A 17,212-nucleotide genomic window follows, 5' to 3' on the forward strand; every position below is an offset into this window, starting at 1 on the left:
TTACCAAATAAGTATTGATCTGTTAAATGTCAGTCATTCTAAAAGACACACTGTACTTGCAGTTCCTCTTCTGAAAGTTTTTGGAGCTAAGAAAAGGCTGATCATCTATTTTAATGATGCCCCCTTCTGTTTTTTTTTTCTGCTTGCTATATCGGCGGTGTGAACCTTGGCTCTAGATGATTGTCACCCCAGTCCCATGTGCAAAAATGGGGAAAAGGGATTGGGGATGTATGGATGGATAGATAGATATGATACATCATATATATGCAGCACTTTCAAAAGCAATTATTACTCTTACCTTGTATTTCTTTAATGTTTCAAGATCCTGAGCCACATCTTGTGAAGCTGAAATAAAAATATATGTAGCTATAAGTTTTGCTTTTAGACTGTAAAGTAACATCATGAAATAATATATTTATTTTAGGCACGGATTTTAAGTTACATGCCCATGAGAACTGAGTGCTAGAATACCTTTATTTGCAAGCAACCTGATGGGTATAAAATGGTGTGTGACAAAGCATTTATATACTTCTAACAGAATTTTGAAAATTTAAATTTACACATACTACATTACATCTTAAAAGTGTATTTTTTGAATTTCAAATGCAAACTGGGTAAAATAAAAAGCTGTAACTATAGGAAGTACACTGTCTGATCTTTTATATTGTGCCTTTTTAGTAGAAACAAAAGTGGTGAACCAACCACCTGGAATAAGCAGCAAAACTGTTCCTAAAACTGCAAAAACTTCAGTTGAATAAGGAAATGATGCTCCGTTGTAAAATCCAAACAATCCTTTATTGAGAACAGAGAATAAGCGCTTTCACGTGGTAAATCCACGCTTCATCAGATATCATTAATCAGTGTAAAAACGCTGTTATTTATCCTGCCAAACGCGGGAAATCAGTCAATTAACTAGACAATTTTAAAATTAGATCAACTAGGTATGCGTTGCTAAGCATTAAAGGTTTTCATTGTGCTGCAGACATCTCATTGCTATATATATACACAAAGCATAAAAAACAAAACCAAAATTATCTACATACGCTAAGAAACTGCACCATGTTTCTTTCGGTCATGTCAAATGCTAATGTTCCCTTTGTAAACACAAAACGGTAACTTTCATTACCTGACAATTAAAATGTAAAGCTTTCCTTATACTAAATCTCCCATGAAATACATGATAGAATAGTATTTGGTGAAGAAATCATCAACACAAGCCTAGCAGTCAAAAGACACAGTAGTCAGGAAGGACTGTACAGGTCATAACTAAAAAACTTCTTGCACAGATGATTATGGATCCTCAGTATATATATAATAATTACGAGGACCCTGATCACACTTTACTTATATATATTTTTTATAAATTTAACTCAGTTTCGGCAAAATGAAAAGCAAAGGCTGTAGCTAAGCTAGAGGCAAACATTAACTCTGACTAAAAAGAAAACGGAAAAATTATCACGTTTCCTTAAACAGCGTCTTTAAGTCAGTGCTTCGAGATGCATGAATAAATCACTAACATATTAAAATATTAAAACGAGGCACTAGGCTCAAATCACCATTACAAGAAGAAGCTCATACCTTCAAGCATACCCAAATCTTAGATAATTAAGGTATATATATGTACTATCAAGCATGCTACATAACCCATGTGCCTTTTTATCTAGCTGACAAACTAAAGTTATTTTTAACCATTAACCCATACTCCAAAAAGCATATTAATTTCTAATGAGACAGTACTTCTGTGGAATAAAACATGAACAAAAAAACTAAAAAAAAATATATATATATATATATATATATATATATATATATACATACATACACATATATATATATATATATATATACATATACATATATATATATATATATATATATATATATATATATATAGAGAGAGAGAGAGATGTTGAGTCAGGGTGAGCAGGTATAGAATTTTCATTGCATAACACCCCACAACCAAAGAAAAAAAAACTCCACAAGGAGATGGAAGCATCCTTCAATGGAGGTGGCTTTTTAACCAGCCAGAGCTAGGCCACCATTCTGCCTCCCTGCAGGAAAATAGCATATCTTGCCCCAGCTACTGAGCATGTATGATGCCAAGAAAATAGCAGCACAGACTGACAGGATACATACAAGCATTCTAATGATGGAGGGAAGAAGCCCAAGCTCCAGGACTCATATTGATCTCCCTGATGAAGAATGGGGTAAACAACCATTTAGTGTCCCCTGTGGATGGGCATGGCAGTCCTGCTGTTGCCATATCTTTGCAAAGGTGACAGGAGTTGCAGCATTGACGTCCACTGCATGTTCTACCTATAGGCTGTCGCAAGGAATGTGCATATAGGAATAGGGCATAAAAAAATCTTGAACCATTCCTGATGACTGTCTAGACAACAGCCAACCCACTATCCCAGTAATGGGGGGAATGAATGGCCCAAATGGTTGGGAGGAGGCTGATGACAGACAGGCAGTGGGAGAAGAGATAAAAAAGTTGTACAATTTGCCCTGGTTTGCTGCCTTCAATATCCTCTTCTTGACCATTTCTAATGCATAATGACCTTATCCATTTGCCTCCATCTCTTAACAACTCTGACTAACTCTCTCAGCTCAATAGAATAACCCCCTGAAGTTCCACACCACTGTCGTTTTCCTTGGTGTCTTACTACACTAAACCACACAATGGGTTGATAAAACTGTTTTCTACTAGTGCCTTAACCTTGACATATCTAAGCTCCTTTGACTTGATCACTTTGACTTGATCAGAACTAGAACAAAAATTCTTCCCCTTCTGTGGTAGTCTCATTCTAAGTGAAAAAAAAACCCCACATGTTCCAAGACCAGAGTCAAACCTCACTCCTTCTTCAGAATAAATTTTGAATCTCCCAGCCTGCACCTGGCAAATTCTGATCCCCCTTGAGTGTGCAGCCTTACTCTTCTGACCCCCACTTCTTTATTCTCATCTCCAGTCTATCACCCTCCGATCCTGATGTGTACAGACAGGATACATTGTGTCACTCTACCAGCATTCTCTCTGATTTTTAATAAAGATTCTTACTTTTATTTCTGATCCTGCCTGTTTTCTCTCCCCTTTCATGAGTGGTATTCATCCTCTTAAGATTGAATTTGATGCACTGTCTCTTGTAGAGCACTATTCATCCTCCATCCAATCCTCCTCTATCTTGGCATCTCCATGTCTCCCCTCAAATTGACTGGTATTTCAGTGAAAACAGGAATATCTAACTGCCTCTTCCTGTACAACTACTTCCAGCTCCCTCATTTTCTTCTATAGATGCCTTGCACTGCAAAGTAATACTATCCAGCCAAGCTTAATCATCCTTGTTTGTCTCTTTGCTACAATGTCCATTTTTTCCTATGCCTAGTGTTTGAGCACATATCGCTGTTGCTTCTGTGAAATGTCCTCCCCTTACATCTTAATTTTAAGAAAGAATAATGTTGATGTGCCTTTTCAAACCCAGCTGTAAGCATCACTATCCTTTCTCGACTCTGACAGAGCCTATACTTGCAAAGGGTAATCTCTGTATAACATTTCTCCCCATCCTGAAGCATCTCTCCACTGCTCACTCCGTAACCAGTATTTACACTCCCTAACCCTCTTCTTCATCAATGTGTTGGCTGGTTGCACAGGCTGGAGTTTTGAGAATACCATCTCCAAACATCTATCCTGCTGTCACTCTGCCACCTCCTTGGACCTACTTGCTGACACATCAACTGTCTCTTCTTATAAGTTATTGGTGACCATATGAGCCACAAAAGGTTTCTATCCCTCTCGTGAGACAACCAAGTTAACCATGTCATGGTTCCTATCTTTCTCTCTCTACCCGACTCCTGCCTGACCTTCTCAACCTTCAAATCACCTGCTTACACCTGCCCACATTTACCACTCCACAAGTCCAGACATCAATACTATAACTCTAAAAGCCTCATTTCATGGCCTACTCCTAACTTTCAGCCTTCAGTCTTTTCCACTATCACCTCATGCCTTGCTTACCATGTGATCAGCCTAAGCTCCCTCATCTCCCCACTGTCATCCCTCTCTGTTCTACTAACTGCCTCAGATCGATGCCCCAAAGGTCTGACAACCACACCATTAGTCCACACTTGTAAAAGCATACCCACTTCTTTCCCTTATCTCTACTACTACTTCAGCTATGATGGCTCGTAAGCAATAAACCACCACCCTGTACTGTAAATGTAAAATCTTCTCTGAAAATTCCCTCAAACAATAGTTACTGATGTAGTAGAATAAGAACAAAAATCTTTGCTAAGGCCACTGGAGTGCAAGCGGTAAGCAGACCAGGAAGTTTAAATAGTACAATAAGTGGTCAAAACAAAACCCCCAAGGTTTAGGAAGACAACTGGTACAGAGTAGAAGTGCTAGGACATGGAAGAAAAAAAAAACACTTGCCACATGTTTGCCTTTAGAGTAAATATATACATTAAAGTAATTTATTTTCCAATGGCAAGCTATATTACACTACCCTAAATTCACATGCAATTACAGATTAGGCTGGCAGTTAATAACAAATATTTTAATAAAAACGAAGACTGCTTTTCAGTCTTAACTCAGTAATTCAAAATTAACAAAGCCAGTCTGAAATTAGTATTAAAGCAAAAATGAAATTAAATTATACTCACTACTTAACGGCTGGGATGTTTTTAGTATACAGGATTATAATCAGGCTGCTGATCAAACCCTGCTTATGTGTTCAAAACGTGGAAGCAAATTCATCTCTACAGCAAAGTTGAAAAGGTGAGTTTCTTGGCATGTATGTCAAGAACAAATAATAAAGGGTTATGATCGAAAACCTGATCATAATTCTTTGTAGTGCATGGAGCTTTATCTGCTCCACCTACTACTAGTTACAAAGGAAAAAAGGGCCAGTGTTTTTTCAGCTTTCAAAGTCGTAAAGCACTTTGTGAGCACTGTCAGAAAGACAGTGTAAAAAATTGGTAATTTCCTCACAAACTCTTGTGGTTTTCTGACGAATCACTGTGGACTGAAGTCACTAAGCAGTGACATATATTTGAGTTTTAGACTTTGTGTCCTTTAGAAAATACAGGCGAACACACATCCTCTTATAAAGTTAAAAAGTAGGTGGAATAAATGGAATCAGGGACACGTTAACTGTATGAAGAGCAGGTAGAAGCACATCTGTTTTTTTATTCTGCCACTGTCTTTGCTAGACTGTACTGCAGATTTGACTGTCTAGCATGAGACTTGCCTTAGCAAGTGAATCAGGGGGTGCTTAACATTTGTTAAAGTTGGGTCTTTTGCTATACTAGTGCTTATCTGGTTTGTCTTTTCCAAATATCATAACATAATCACCATGCTCCATGCACAATGTATGTTTAGTCCCAATTTGCTTCCATTGTCATGCCTTTACAATGTATACCAGGTAACCTGTCAGTAGTCATTCCCAGATCATAGATCTAATTTAACAGACTATCCCCCACCAAACATCTCACTACCATTTCATTATTCCAAACACAAATGTACAAATAATTTCACTCCCATCTCCCTTTCTGTTGTGCCCCAGTTACACTCTATGGAATGATAACTCCCAACCCATCCTTCCTCTTTTAATGTTTTTTGTCATTCAAATAATTGAGGGGGGCATTTTTTCTTTCCTCTTATACCTCCATCCACTGAATAAATAAGAATTATAGGTTTATAGCTAAGTACTAGGGTTATTTTAAGCCTAGTGAGTTTCTTTCCCAATGGTGATAATCAAACTCTCTACCCAGTGTCTGTGATGTAAACACCTTAACCATTATACCAACCCGTAACTCCTGTAAGAATCAGATTCTGCACCTTGGGTCTGTAAGTTAAACACCTCAACCATTATGCTAAACCCAAACGCCGAATGAAGGCTAAGGGAATTAATGTGCCATAGGAATTCCTGCTTGCAACCTTAACCTCTGCACCTACTGCATTATGCAGAAAACACAGAACATATACAGCATTTAATGCTCTTTCCCATTTATATCCTCTGATCACTAAACACTTATAAATTTATCCTCCCACCTACATCCCTGCTGTCAAGACCAGACAATTTTCTATAAGTATGAATGAATCGTCAGTCTCATCTTTACCCTTATGTCATGCCCCAGTCACAAAAAAATAAATAAAAAATACTGACTATGAGTAATTTGGTCAAGGCACCAGGAAAAAAACCCTACTATTTTTCGAAGCGTACAGGGACACTATGCACTGTTACACTTACAGTTTCCGTTCAGAGTGCATAGGCAGCTCAGAGAAACTGGAAGGAAGCTGGAGGCAGTGTGTAAGTGTGACGGCGAGTGGCAGAAGGAAGAGGAGAGTTCACAGAAGGAAGCGGAATCAGAAAGTTGTTGGTCATATAAGGAAAATGAAATCGAAGGATCAGTTTGAGTTGCTGAGGAAGCAGGAGAAGGCTGAAGTGAAGGAGAATGGTGAAAAGAAAGTAACTCGAACTTTCACTGGACTCAGTACTTGTTTCAAAGAGATCCGTTTTCTCTGCCGAAGTTGGAGTGTATGGTTACAACCCTCCAATTGGGAGGGCTGCTGGATGGATATCCAAGGGAAATGATCATTTAAAGAGAACCAGAAAGTGAAACAGCAGCATTGTGGGGCAATATTATGGACAAAACGCAGTAACAGAAGGTGAGAGAAATTACAAAAGAGAAAAAAATATATCATATGCAAGGATGGTGAAAAAGGCAAGAAGCGAATAAGAGGTAGAAGGAGAAAAAAAGTTTGTTGTATGGCTTAGCAGTAAGGAGGAAATATAACTTGAAAGACATAAGGTATAGGACACAGTTATTGAAGCTTTGGGAATATCATCTAATGAGGTATGAGCTTTTATTCATCTTAACAGAGAGACTTACTGTAATATCGTTTTTGAGACCGGACAATATATGGAAAGTTTCTTAGAGAAATTTGAAAAAAAAAATTGTAGTCCTTGGAATTCTTATGTAGTGCACACTTTTAATGCAGAGACAAAAAAACAACTGCTGTACAATTTAGAACTGAGATGGATAAAGAAGCACTGAAAGACTATTTCAAAACTGTATGCAAAGAAGTTTTGGACACTGCTAAAATATATGCTGGCAGAGGTTTATGGATTGTGGGGGTCAGATTGTGGGGTAATTTTGAAAATGAAAAGATTGTACATATTCCAAGTGTAATAAATGTTGAAGGAAATAGATGTTTTGTAAGATATAAAGGACAGCCAAAAACTTTTTTTTTCCTGTGGAAAGAATGATCATTTAATAAGCAATTCTAATACGGAAAAAAAGCTTTGTTTGTGGAAAAATGGGACATGAAGCAAAGGAATGTGATTTGATGTGTAGAAAATGTAGGAAAATTGGAAATGAGTTGGTAAATTGTAATGAATAATTATAAGTTGTCTTTCCCTCTTTGTGCCCTTTTTTTCACCACTTTCCTATCAACCCCTTTTTCTTTTCTTTTAAAGAAATTAGCGCGGGGGTAAGCGGGAATAAGCACTTTTAAGCAGCAGTAAGCGGGTTTAAGCCTATTTGCGCAGTAGTAAGCAATGCCTACACTGGTTAAGCAAATTAGAAGCTACCCAAGTATAAGAAACTGTAACCGGAAGTTAGCAGTGCTTACCTCCACTCAAACCCGCTTACAACTGCTCAAACGTGCCTTAATTACTCTGTATCCAATGGCTCTTGTTCTGCCCAGCAACAAAATAAACAGCCTCTGCAAGGATCAAACACAGGACCCTGCACACCATAGACAAAGTGATTTACCACTAAGCCATGTCAGATATATATAACCCCAATGTATTCACAAACGTATCATCCAGCCCAGTCATTCAACAGTACAGAGAATGTATTCCAACATGTAGATGTATGTGTGTGTGTGTGTGTAAATATATTAATATCTAAACAGATACAACATATCTATATATGTAGATATATATATATATATATATATATATATATATATATACACACACACATATATATATATATATATATATATATATATATAAAAAAAATATATATATATATATATATATATATATATATATATATATATATATACGTATATGACTACACATACACCCACAGAGATATGTATAGTAAGATACATATGAGGAAGGTGCACACAACATGGAACAGACACTATGCCTACAGTTAACACCTTAACAGATGGACACTGTATGAGCCACTCATACAAATGACAATCGTTGCCTGCAACATATACTCACAAAGAGATCATGGGAAACCTTTATTTGTTTACTATTACAGTTGTATATGCCATGAAATATAGCTGTTTAGACACTGACATCCATATAAAGAGAGTAATGCAACTGTGAAACAGTTATACTAATACAATAGTCTGGAAAGGTTTACAAATGTTGCTGTCCAGGCCGAGCCCTCCAAATAGTACTATAGTAAAGACAGACTGGGCCACAGGATACCAAACAATCAACAGTAAGTAATGCAGATGTATAGTTCAGCAGCCTCTATCTACACTCTGTACACAATCACTACGTGGTAAAGACCTCAGGTGACACAATGGGATGTACTGGTTACATAACAAGGCATAACTGACACCATCACAAGTACACTGACAAACAGAACAGTATGGCACGAGGCAGTAGGCCTGCATTAACCCAAGCTATGTAATTAATTTAAATATAGATGAATTGTATGGCAATGTACATCCAGATACCTTAAGGCAGCTCACCCCTGATACTCTCACATGTTGTAACAGCCTAGGTTAGTTATGGTGCATCCCCCCTAGACTCAATAATACAGGGCCATATACCACTGTTACATACACTGGCCTCTGGAGTGCATAAGGGCACACATGTATTGTGTAGGTGAAGCCCACACATATTTGGCCCCAACCCCACCGCATGTGTGGGGGATACAACAGCAGTGGACTGATGGCAGGAATGGCAGCATGACATACTCACAGCCCACTACAAAACAACCTCTGACAGCATGTCATATATGCAAAGCTTGGTATGTAGGTGGAGGACAGAGGCTGGAACACAGGCCCATATGTAGAAAACTGTTGTCATACACTAAGCAAGTCGCTGGTGTCACAGGATAGTCTGCAACATACCCTTAGGGATTTGAGAATGTCAGATGTGCAGCAATCCCAAAGCAGCCATACCACTAGCATATATGGAACCATAGTGGTCCTGACAATGGCATGCAGGTGAATAGTCTGTAACAGGCCAGCAATGACAGTGTCCACACAGGGAACATGACTACAATCACATAGCAGAAAGTGTGGTACAATACAATATCTGTCCCACTAGTAGGTAAGCTGTTGCCATACCTAATGAGTTGTGTGTACAGTTTGTTGAAGCTGATCTGGTTGGGGGGGGGGATGACAGAGATGTGTATTACAAACTGAGGTAACCTTGCTGTATGAGTTGCTCATCCCTGTTTCCATCTTTATGTCTTTCAGCCAAGATATCACATGCACACTTGCCCACCTATAAAAACGGCAGAGAATGATGTGCTTATATCACACCTGATCCAACACTACCCAGTGCTGTTTGGCAGGGCTGCCCATGAACAGCAGGAGTGGACCACTCTGTAGAACGACCTAGTCCACATGGTCAATGATGTCAGACTGCACAACCGCAGGTATGAGCAGGTCCGGCATCATTGTATTGACCAGCTTCGCAATGCCCATCGGCGTGCTGCTGCAGTCTGGGGGGATCACCTCGCCACGGGGGGGGGGGCATGCCATCCATCCCCCCCCCGACATGTGTGGAGGAGCTCCTGGCCAGCCTTGTGGCACTTGCCCGTCCGGCCAGACACCAACCGCTGGACATCTTTGTGTAGGTGGCTGGCACCAACACACCGGCCAAGGAGCGTGCAGGTAAGGACACTGGGCACATCAGTAGACCACTGTTGTGTGTACATCTGCATCGGTACAGGTAGAACATGCATATCTGACATGTCATAGATATATTGTGTTGGTGCAATGTCGTGATAAACAGATGTCCAGATGTGGTAGTATTGTGGAAATGTACCACTGATGTACTGTAATACTGCACCCACCCTGTAACACTGCCACAGGTGTGGCCACTGACCCTGCATCTCACACCCTCTTATGTAGATTCCTCTGGGATACCACCAAGGCAGCAGCCTGTAGATGGTGAGTATGGCTTATGTAGATGCTTGCCAACACACCGGGCATGTAGTGGCGATGGTATATTCCATGCACACATCTAACACACCTACCATGAATGCATGCTGTACATGAATGCAAGCTGTACAAGTGCACGTACTGTTGCTGTGAAATGCACGGTGTCACAGGGGTGACCCATGATGGGGTATTGGAAGGGTATGCCAGATAACTGCATGATGCTAACATCCTGTCATTGCAGAATGTGTCCACAGGGAGTAACATAATGGTGGGAGACATGGCCTACAATAGGGACATGTTCAGACCAACACCCATATACAGTGCAATACCAGTGTATACACCTGTAGGCCAATGGCAACTGCTGCAGAGATGCACTACGGCATAAGTCATTACAGTAGTCCACATTATCAGCTGGGTCTAGGCTGTAACATGTGGTGTTCAGTGTATGGGATACTGCAAAGTGACACACGTATATGACGTACGCGTCATGCATCTGCATAAAGGCTGAAGGAGGGGGTGATGTCAGCATGACACACCAGTGCACTGCAGCAGGGATTCTAAGGATGCTAGGAATGGCTCTATCTGCACCTAGTCAGGTTCTGAAAGTACAGCTGTGTACCTACCATAAATGTAGATGTTCGAGTGTATTCACTGTTGCAGTCATTACACTTGGGTTATCCTGCTGGCAGGCTACCCGCAGTTGGCCTGAATTCCAAAGTCCTGGTCTGGTGTCAGTTGCTGTCGCCTCTTCCCTGACGTCAGTGCGCCAGGGGTATAAAAGATGGAGCCGACGCCATTTTCTTCAGTTTTTCTTGCCCCAGATGTCAGGTGCCCCCAAAAGGGTAGGCTGTAAAAATTATGACCATAAAAAAGCATGCACATAACCTACATCTACAAGCAAATACACCACATAAGTTGTATAGGATAGATAGGTATAGATGAGTCCCAGCAAAGAGAAAGGGGGATGGAGGGAGGGTAACCTGGACTGCAACATTGAATACACTCGAACATCTACATTTATGGTAGGTACACAACTGTACTATGTTCATCGTGTTTCACTGTTGCAGTCATTACACTTGGGTTGAATCCCAAAGCTGAGGTAGGGCAGCTGGGCCTAAATAGAGTTTGGAGTGGCTATGAGGCCCTGCAGAACTGCAGTGGCAAAGCCTGCTCTGGATTTAGAGTAGAGAGGTAAATGGTAATGCTTTGTAAAAGTGTGCACTGAAGTCCATGTTGCAGCCTCCAAAATATCCTTGGTTGGTACTCCTCTGAGGAAGGTTGCTGAAGTGGCTGCTGCTCTGGTAGAATGTGGCCTAATGCCCTTGGGCACTGACTTGCCATGTTGAGAATAGCAGAAACTAATGCAATGGGCTATCCATTTTAAAATAGTCTGTTTTGAAATGGCTTTTCCTTGGGAACCTGCAGCATATGCCACTAAGAGTTGCTCAGACTTTCTGAAGGCTTTAGTCTTGTCCAAGTAAAAGCGTAGCGGTCTGTGTATGTCTAAAGTATGCAGAAGTGTCTCTCCCTTATTCTGTGGGTTTGGATAAAAAGTAGGCAAATGTATGGTTTGGTTAAGAGCCACGCTGGACACTACCTTAGGCATAAATGTCGGGTTTGTCCTTAGAGAAACCCTGTCCTGATGGAAAATAATAAAAGATTCCACAGCCATTAGCGCATGTAACTCTGAGACTCTTCTTGCTGAAGTTATTGCTAGGAGAAGAGTGGTTTTCCATGACAAGCATTTTATCTCTGCTGTATTGGCAGGCTCAAAAGGAGGCAGAGTGAGCTTTTCCAAGACAAAAATTGAGGTCCCATGTAGGAATTGGAGCTCTCCTTGTAGGTCTTATGTTTCTGGCCCCTCTGAGAAACAGTCTTAGCAGTGGATGAGAGAAAATAGGTGGTTCCATATTGTAATGAGCTGAAATGGCAGAGGCATGGATCTTAACTGATGAGAAGGATAGGCCTTTGTCCAGCATCTCAGTTAGGTATTGCAAAATCTGAGGAATATTTGGTTCAAGCGAGTCAATTGTCTGCGCTTGGTTCCAAGCACAGAATCTCTTCCGTTTTTCTGCATAAGATTTTCTGGTGCTGGACCTCCTGGCCTCCAAAATAACATCCATAAAGTACAGTTTTGTACCTACCATAAATGTAGATGTCCGATAGGTATGCATCTGCAGTCATAACATATGGGTTGTCCTGCCACAGGCAGCCCTTCGGTCGGCCGGATTCCAAAGTCTGGGTCTGGCCTCGGCTGATGTCGCACTTCACCCGACGTCATAGCTCCTGGGGTATAAAGGCATCAGCCGACGCCATTTTCCTCAGTGTTTCTTGCCCCAGATGCCAGGTGCCCTCTAGGAAGGCTAAATTTGGATTTAAAGTAGAAAATTCCAAACAGTAGAAAGCAACAAATATATATACATATATACATACAAACAAATACACCATAATAGATTCCCCCAGCTAGCTAAAAGAGGGGTAAGTACCCTAGGAATACCACAGAGGGGAAGGAGGGTGGGTAATCCTGACTGCAGATGCATACCTATCGGACATCTACATTTATGGTAGGTACAAAACTGTACTATGTCCTTCAAGGATGCATCTGCATTCATAACATATGGGTAGAATACCACAGCCAAACTGGGGGAGGAGGCACTAAGATAATGATGGTGTAGTTAAGATCCCTTGCAAAACTGCAGTTGCAAAACCTGCTCTGGATCTGGAGTATAAAGGAAGATTGTAATGCTTGGCAAATGTATGCACGGAGCTCCAAGTAGCAGCTTCTAAAATGTCTTTGGTAGCCACTCCTCGTAGGAAAGCTGTAGTGGTGGCTGTGGCTTTTGTGGAGTGAGGCCTGATATTTTCAGGAGTTGCCTTTCCATGAAAAGAGTAGCAGAATCGAATGCAATTTCCTACCCATTTTGAAATTGTCTGTTTGGAAATTGCTTTTCCTTGCACTCCTGTTGCATATGCTACCAGAAGCTGGTCAGTTTTTCTGCTGGTTTTAGTTCTGTCCAGATAGTAGCGCAGTTGTCTGTGTACATCCAAGGTGTGCAGTCGTTTTTCCCCCCTGTTCTGTGGGTTAGGGAAAAACATAGGTAAATGAATAGCTTTGTTCAAGGATACCCTGGATACCACCTTTGGCATGAAAGTAGGATTGGTTCTCAGAGACACTCTATCCTGGTGAAACATAAGGAAAGGCTGCACTGCCATTAATGCCTGTAACTCGGATACCCTTCTTGCTGAAGTGATTGCTAGAAGGAAAGCAGTTTTCCAAGATAAGAACTGTAAGTCTGCTGATGCTGCTGGTTCAAAAGGGGGGAGTATTAATTTTTCCAGCACAAAATTGAGATCCCATGCAGGCAGAGGTGGTTTCCTTGGAGGTTTTACATTTTTGATCCCTCTTAAAAATTGTCTGAGGAGAGGGTGAGAGAAGATAGGAGGATCCATGTTGTACTCTGCTGAAATTGCTGAAGCATGAATCTTAATGGAAGAATAGGACAGGCCATTGTGGAACAGTTCTGCTAAGTATTCTAGGATGTGTGCTAGGTTTGCCAATGTGACATTTGTTCCCTTTGATGCACTCCAAATGAGGAATCTCTTCCATTTGGCCGAGTATGTTTTTCTTGTGGAGGGTCTGCGAGCCTCCAGGATAATGTCCTTGACCCTCTGAGATAAAACAGATTGGTTTTGTTTTATGCAATTTTCCAGGCAGTTAGCTGCAGTGTTTTCAGGTTTGGATGCAGGGTCCTGTAGTTGTTCTGCGTTAGAAGTAAAGGCCTTAGAGGTAGAGGCCATGTGTTCGTCCGAGCCATGCTTCTCAGTAGCGGGAACCAATGCTGCCTTGGCCAGTCTGGAGCTTTGGCTGTTCCTCCCCGATCTTCAATAGAACTTTGTACATCAATGGAAGAGGTGGAAAGGCATAAACTGTCAGGGCCTTCCAGCTGAAAGAAAGGGAGTCCACCCTCCAGGCTTGTGGGTGATATTGTCTTGAGCAGAATTTCTTCAGTTGGTGGTTGAGTGGGGAGGCGAACAGGTCTATCTCTGGCATTCCCCATTTCTTTGTTATGTTTCTGAAGATGTCTGGATGCAGCATCCATTCGTGAGCATCCGTGGTAGTCCTGCTTCAGCTGTCTGCTAGTGTATTCTCTTTTCCCGGTACAAATCTGGCCTGCAGTTGAATGTTGAGATTCAGACCTAGGTTCCACAGGTCCATTGCCATCCGGCACAAAGGGTAGGAATGCGTGCCTCCCTGTTTGTTGATGTACCACATGACTGTGGTATTGTCTGTCCTTATCAGCAGGTGTCCTTGCTGGAGGAATGATTTGAATGCCTCGATTGCATGCTTCACTGCCAGCATCTCCTTTAGATTTATGTGTAGATTCAGCTGGTCTTGAGACCATAGGCCTTGGATACACTTGCCTTCCATGTGTGCCCCCCAGCCTAGGTCTGAGGCATCCGTGGTGATGGTCTGTCTTGGTTGTGGTTTGTGGAAAGGCAATCCTCTGTTGGACTGGCAGGCCTGAGCCCACCACAGGAATTCTTTTTTCAGGCATGGAATGATTGGTATCATGGTTTCTAGACTGTGTCTGTGTTGAGACCATACATTCCTTAGGTACCATTGTAATTTTCTCATATGCAGCCTGGCATGTGGGATCAAGATTATGCAAGATGCCATGTAACCCAGGGCCTGCAGGACTTTCCTTGCAGTAAGCTGAGCTTGTCTTGTCAATGCCATGAAGTAGACTGGTAGTTGCTTTTGTTTTTCTTCTGTGAGAAAAGCCATCTGAGTTATTGTGTCCAGTTCTGCACCCAAAAATGTTATCCTTTGGGATGGCACTAGTCTTGACTTCTGTATGTTGACTGTGTATCCCAAGGCTTGTAACAGTTGTATGACATAGGCCAAATCCTTTATTATTTTTGTCTTGTTGTCCGCTTGTATTAGGCAGTCATCCAGGTATGGGTAGATTTGAATTCCCTGAAGCCTGCAATGTGCAATTACTGATGCCAGGCATTTCGTGAATACTCTGGGCGCAGTAGATAAGCCAAAGGGCAATGCTGAGAATTGATAATGCTCTGATCCTGCAAAAAATCTGAGGTGTCTTCTGCAATCTGGTCTTATAGGGACGTGCAGGTATGCCTCCTTGAGATCTAGAGTCACCAGCCAAGACTCCTTGCCCAACATGGGAAGAAGTTGCTGTAAGGTCAGCATCTTGAAATTTGGTACAATGAGATATGTGTTCAGTGCGGACAAGTCGAGAATAGGCCTCCATTGAGTTTCTTTTCTTGGTACAAGGAATAGTCTGGAGTAAAATCCTTGGCCTTGTTCCATAGATGGTACCCTTTCTATTGCTCTTATCCTTAGTAAATTGATGATTTGTTTTAGAGCTTCTGATTTCTGGCTTGGTGGAAGGTTTGGCATTCCTCTTTTTTGGTAAAGTGTGGAAGTGAAACCTGTAGCCTTTGTCTATTGTTTGCAATGTCCATTTGTCTCCTGTAATGCAATGCCAATTTTTTGAAAATAAAGCTAACTTTCTGCCCAAGGGTGCTTCCAGTTGTTCCCTGGTAGGCGGAATCAGAGCCAAGTCATTGTGTCTGTCCTGTGGAAGTGGTTGTAGTCGCAGTTGTGGCGGTACTCCTCTGGTTGGCAGGTTGCCACTGGCGACCCCTGTAGGCTCTTCTTGATTGACCTCTGCCTCTTGGGCGTCTATTTCTGCCTCTCTGTGCTCTGGAGGTGTCTGGAAAAGACCAATTCTTTGAAGGCCAATTTCTGCTGAACCTCGGAGGTTGGACCTGCAGAAAATCCTTGACTGTTTGAACAGATTTTGCTTTTTCTTCCACTTTCTTTAGAACCTCCTGTGCAGGGGAGCCAAATAAACTTTGTTTCTCCATAGGGGCATCTAGGAGTTTAGACTTAACATGGTCTGGCAAGGATTGCTCTTTTAGCCAGGCATGCCTTCGAATCACTGCTCCAATCATAGCTGATCTAAATGAAGCCTCCAGTGCATCATAGCCACATTTTAAGAAATGATTACTGACCTGCCGAGAGTTGTGTACCAAATCCTGAAGGGACTTACGGTCTAAAGGTTCAGAAGAGGAAAGCTTTTTGTTCAGCTGATCTAACAAGAATTCCTGGTACTGTATCATGTGAAATTGACAGTTTAAAGCCCTGGCAGAAAGAGTAGCAGAAGTATAAACCTTTTTACCCCATCTCTCTAATGCTTTTGATTCTCTTTCAGAGGGTAGGGTTTTTTTTGGCAGTGGCAGCTGCAACACCCTTAGGGCCCTGAGAAATAGTTTCTGGGTCTGCAGCATGGGCCTTATATAAGTGAAAGTGAGAATCCGGGACCCTGTAATATCTGTCTGGTTTGGCAGGGGCCGGGGGAAGAGAATCAGGGGCAGAACTGGCATCATTGTATGCATCATCAACTGATAGTACAGGTGGTATGGCTAAAGGCCTATGCTGGGACAAGTGTAAAAAAGTCCTTAGCCTTTTCCTAGAATCAGAAAAATCCTGACCCTGCCATTGGAAGTGTTCCCTCATTGAGTGTAGAGTCTCCCCAAATGAAAATTCTTCTGGGGGGGAAGCAAAAGGAATGGAGTCTTTTGCATCCGAATCCTCATAAGGTGAGTATGGTCCTTCCTGATGGTCTGATAAATCTGATCCATCCGAGGAATAGTCAGAGGAGAGAGGTTCAGGGGGTTCAGTCCTAGGCCTTTTTTCAGGGTGAGGTTGTGAGGCCCTGTCTGGGTGAGGTTGGGATCCCCTAATCAGAGATATAAGGTCCTCAGCAAGGCTGAGAATCTGAGAACTTGAGGAAGGTCTGTGAGAGGAAGCTTTAGTTGGTAAGGCCTTGGAAAGTTTAGCTGCTTTAGCCCTGGAGAAGACCTTAATAGACATAGAGGCAGGGGGTCTAGCTGCCCCACGTGCAGGAGTAGAGATGTCCAAAGGAATGGTGTCGGACAAATCTTGTGCGCCTGCTTCTTCGGTATGAATTTCTGCAGCCGACTCAGCCGGGGCCTCTGTGGCCTCGGTTGTCGGAGGCATGCGTTCGGCAGAAGGAA

At 41.8% G+C, this 17,212-nt stretch overlaps 1 protein-coding gene across 2 annotated transcripts in view; it reads right to left on the reverse strand.

Moving 5' to 3' along the window:
• DUSP19 (dual specificity phosphatase 19) overlaps positions 1-17,212 on the reverse strand; it is a 290,006-nt gene that overhangs the window by 139,167 nt on the left and 133,627 nt on the right. For both annotated transcript variants that reach the window (XM_044075242.1, XM_044075244.1), the window contains exon 2: positions 299-345. In XM_044075242.1, coding sequence (XP_043931177.1) covers positions 299-345 — 47 coding nt within the window. The remainder of the gene's footprint in view (positions 1-298; positions 346-17,212) is intronic.

This window comes from Protopterus annectens, chromosome 6.part0, assembly GCF_019279795.1.
Source record: "Protopterus annectens isolate FY-2018-M chromosome 6.part0, PAN1.0, whole genome shotgun sequence".
NCBI classification, from domain to species: domain Eukaryota; kingdom Metazoa; phylum Chordata; order Ceratodontiformes; family Protopteridae; genus Protopterus; species Protopterus annectens.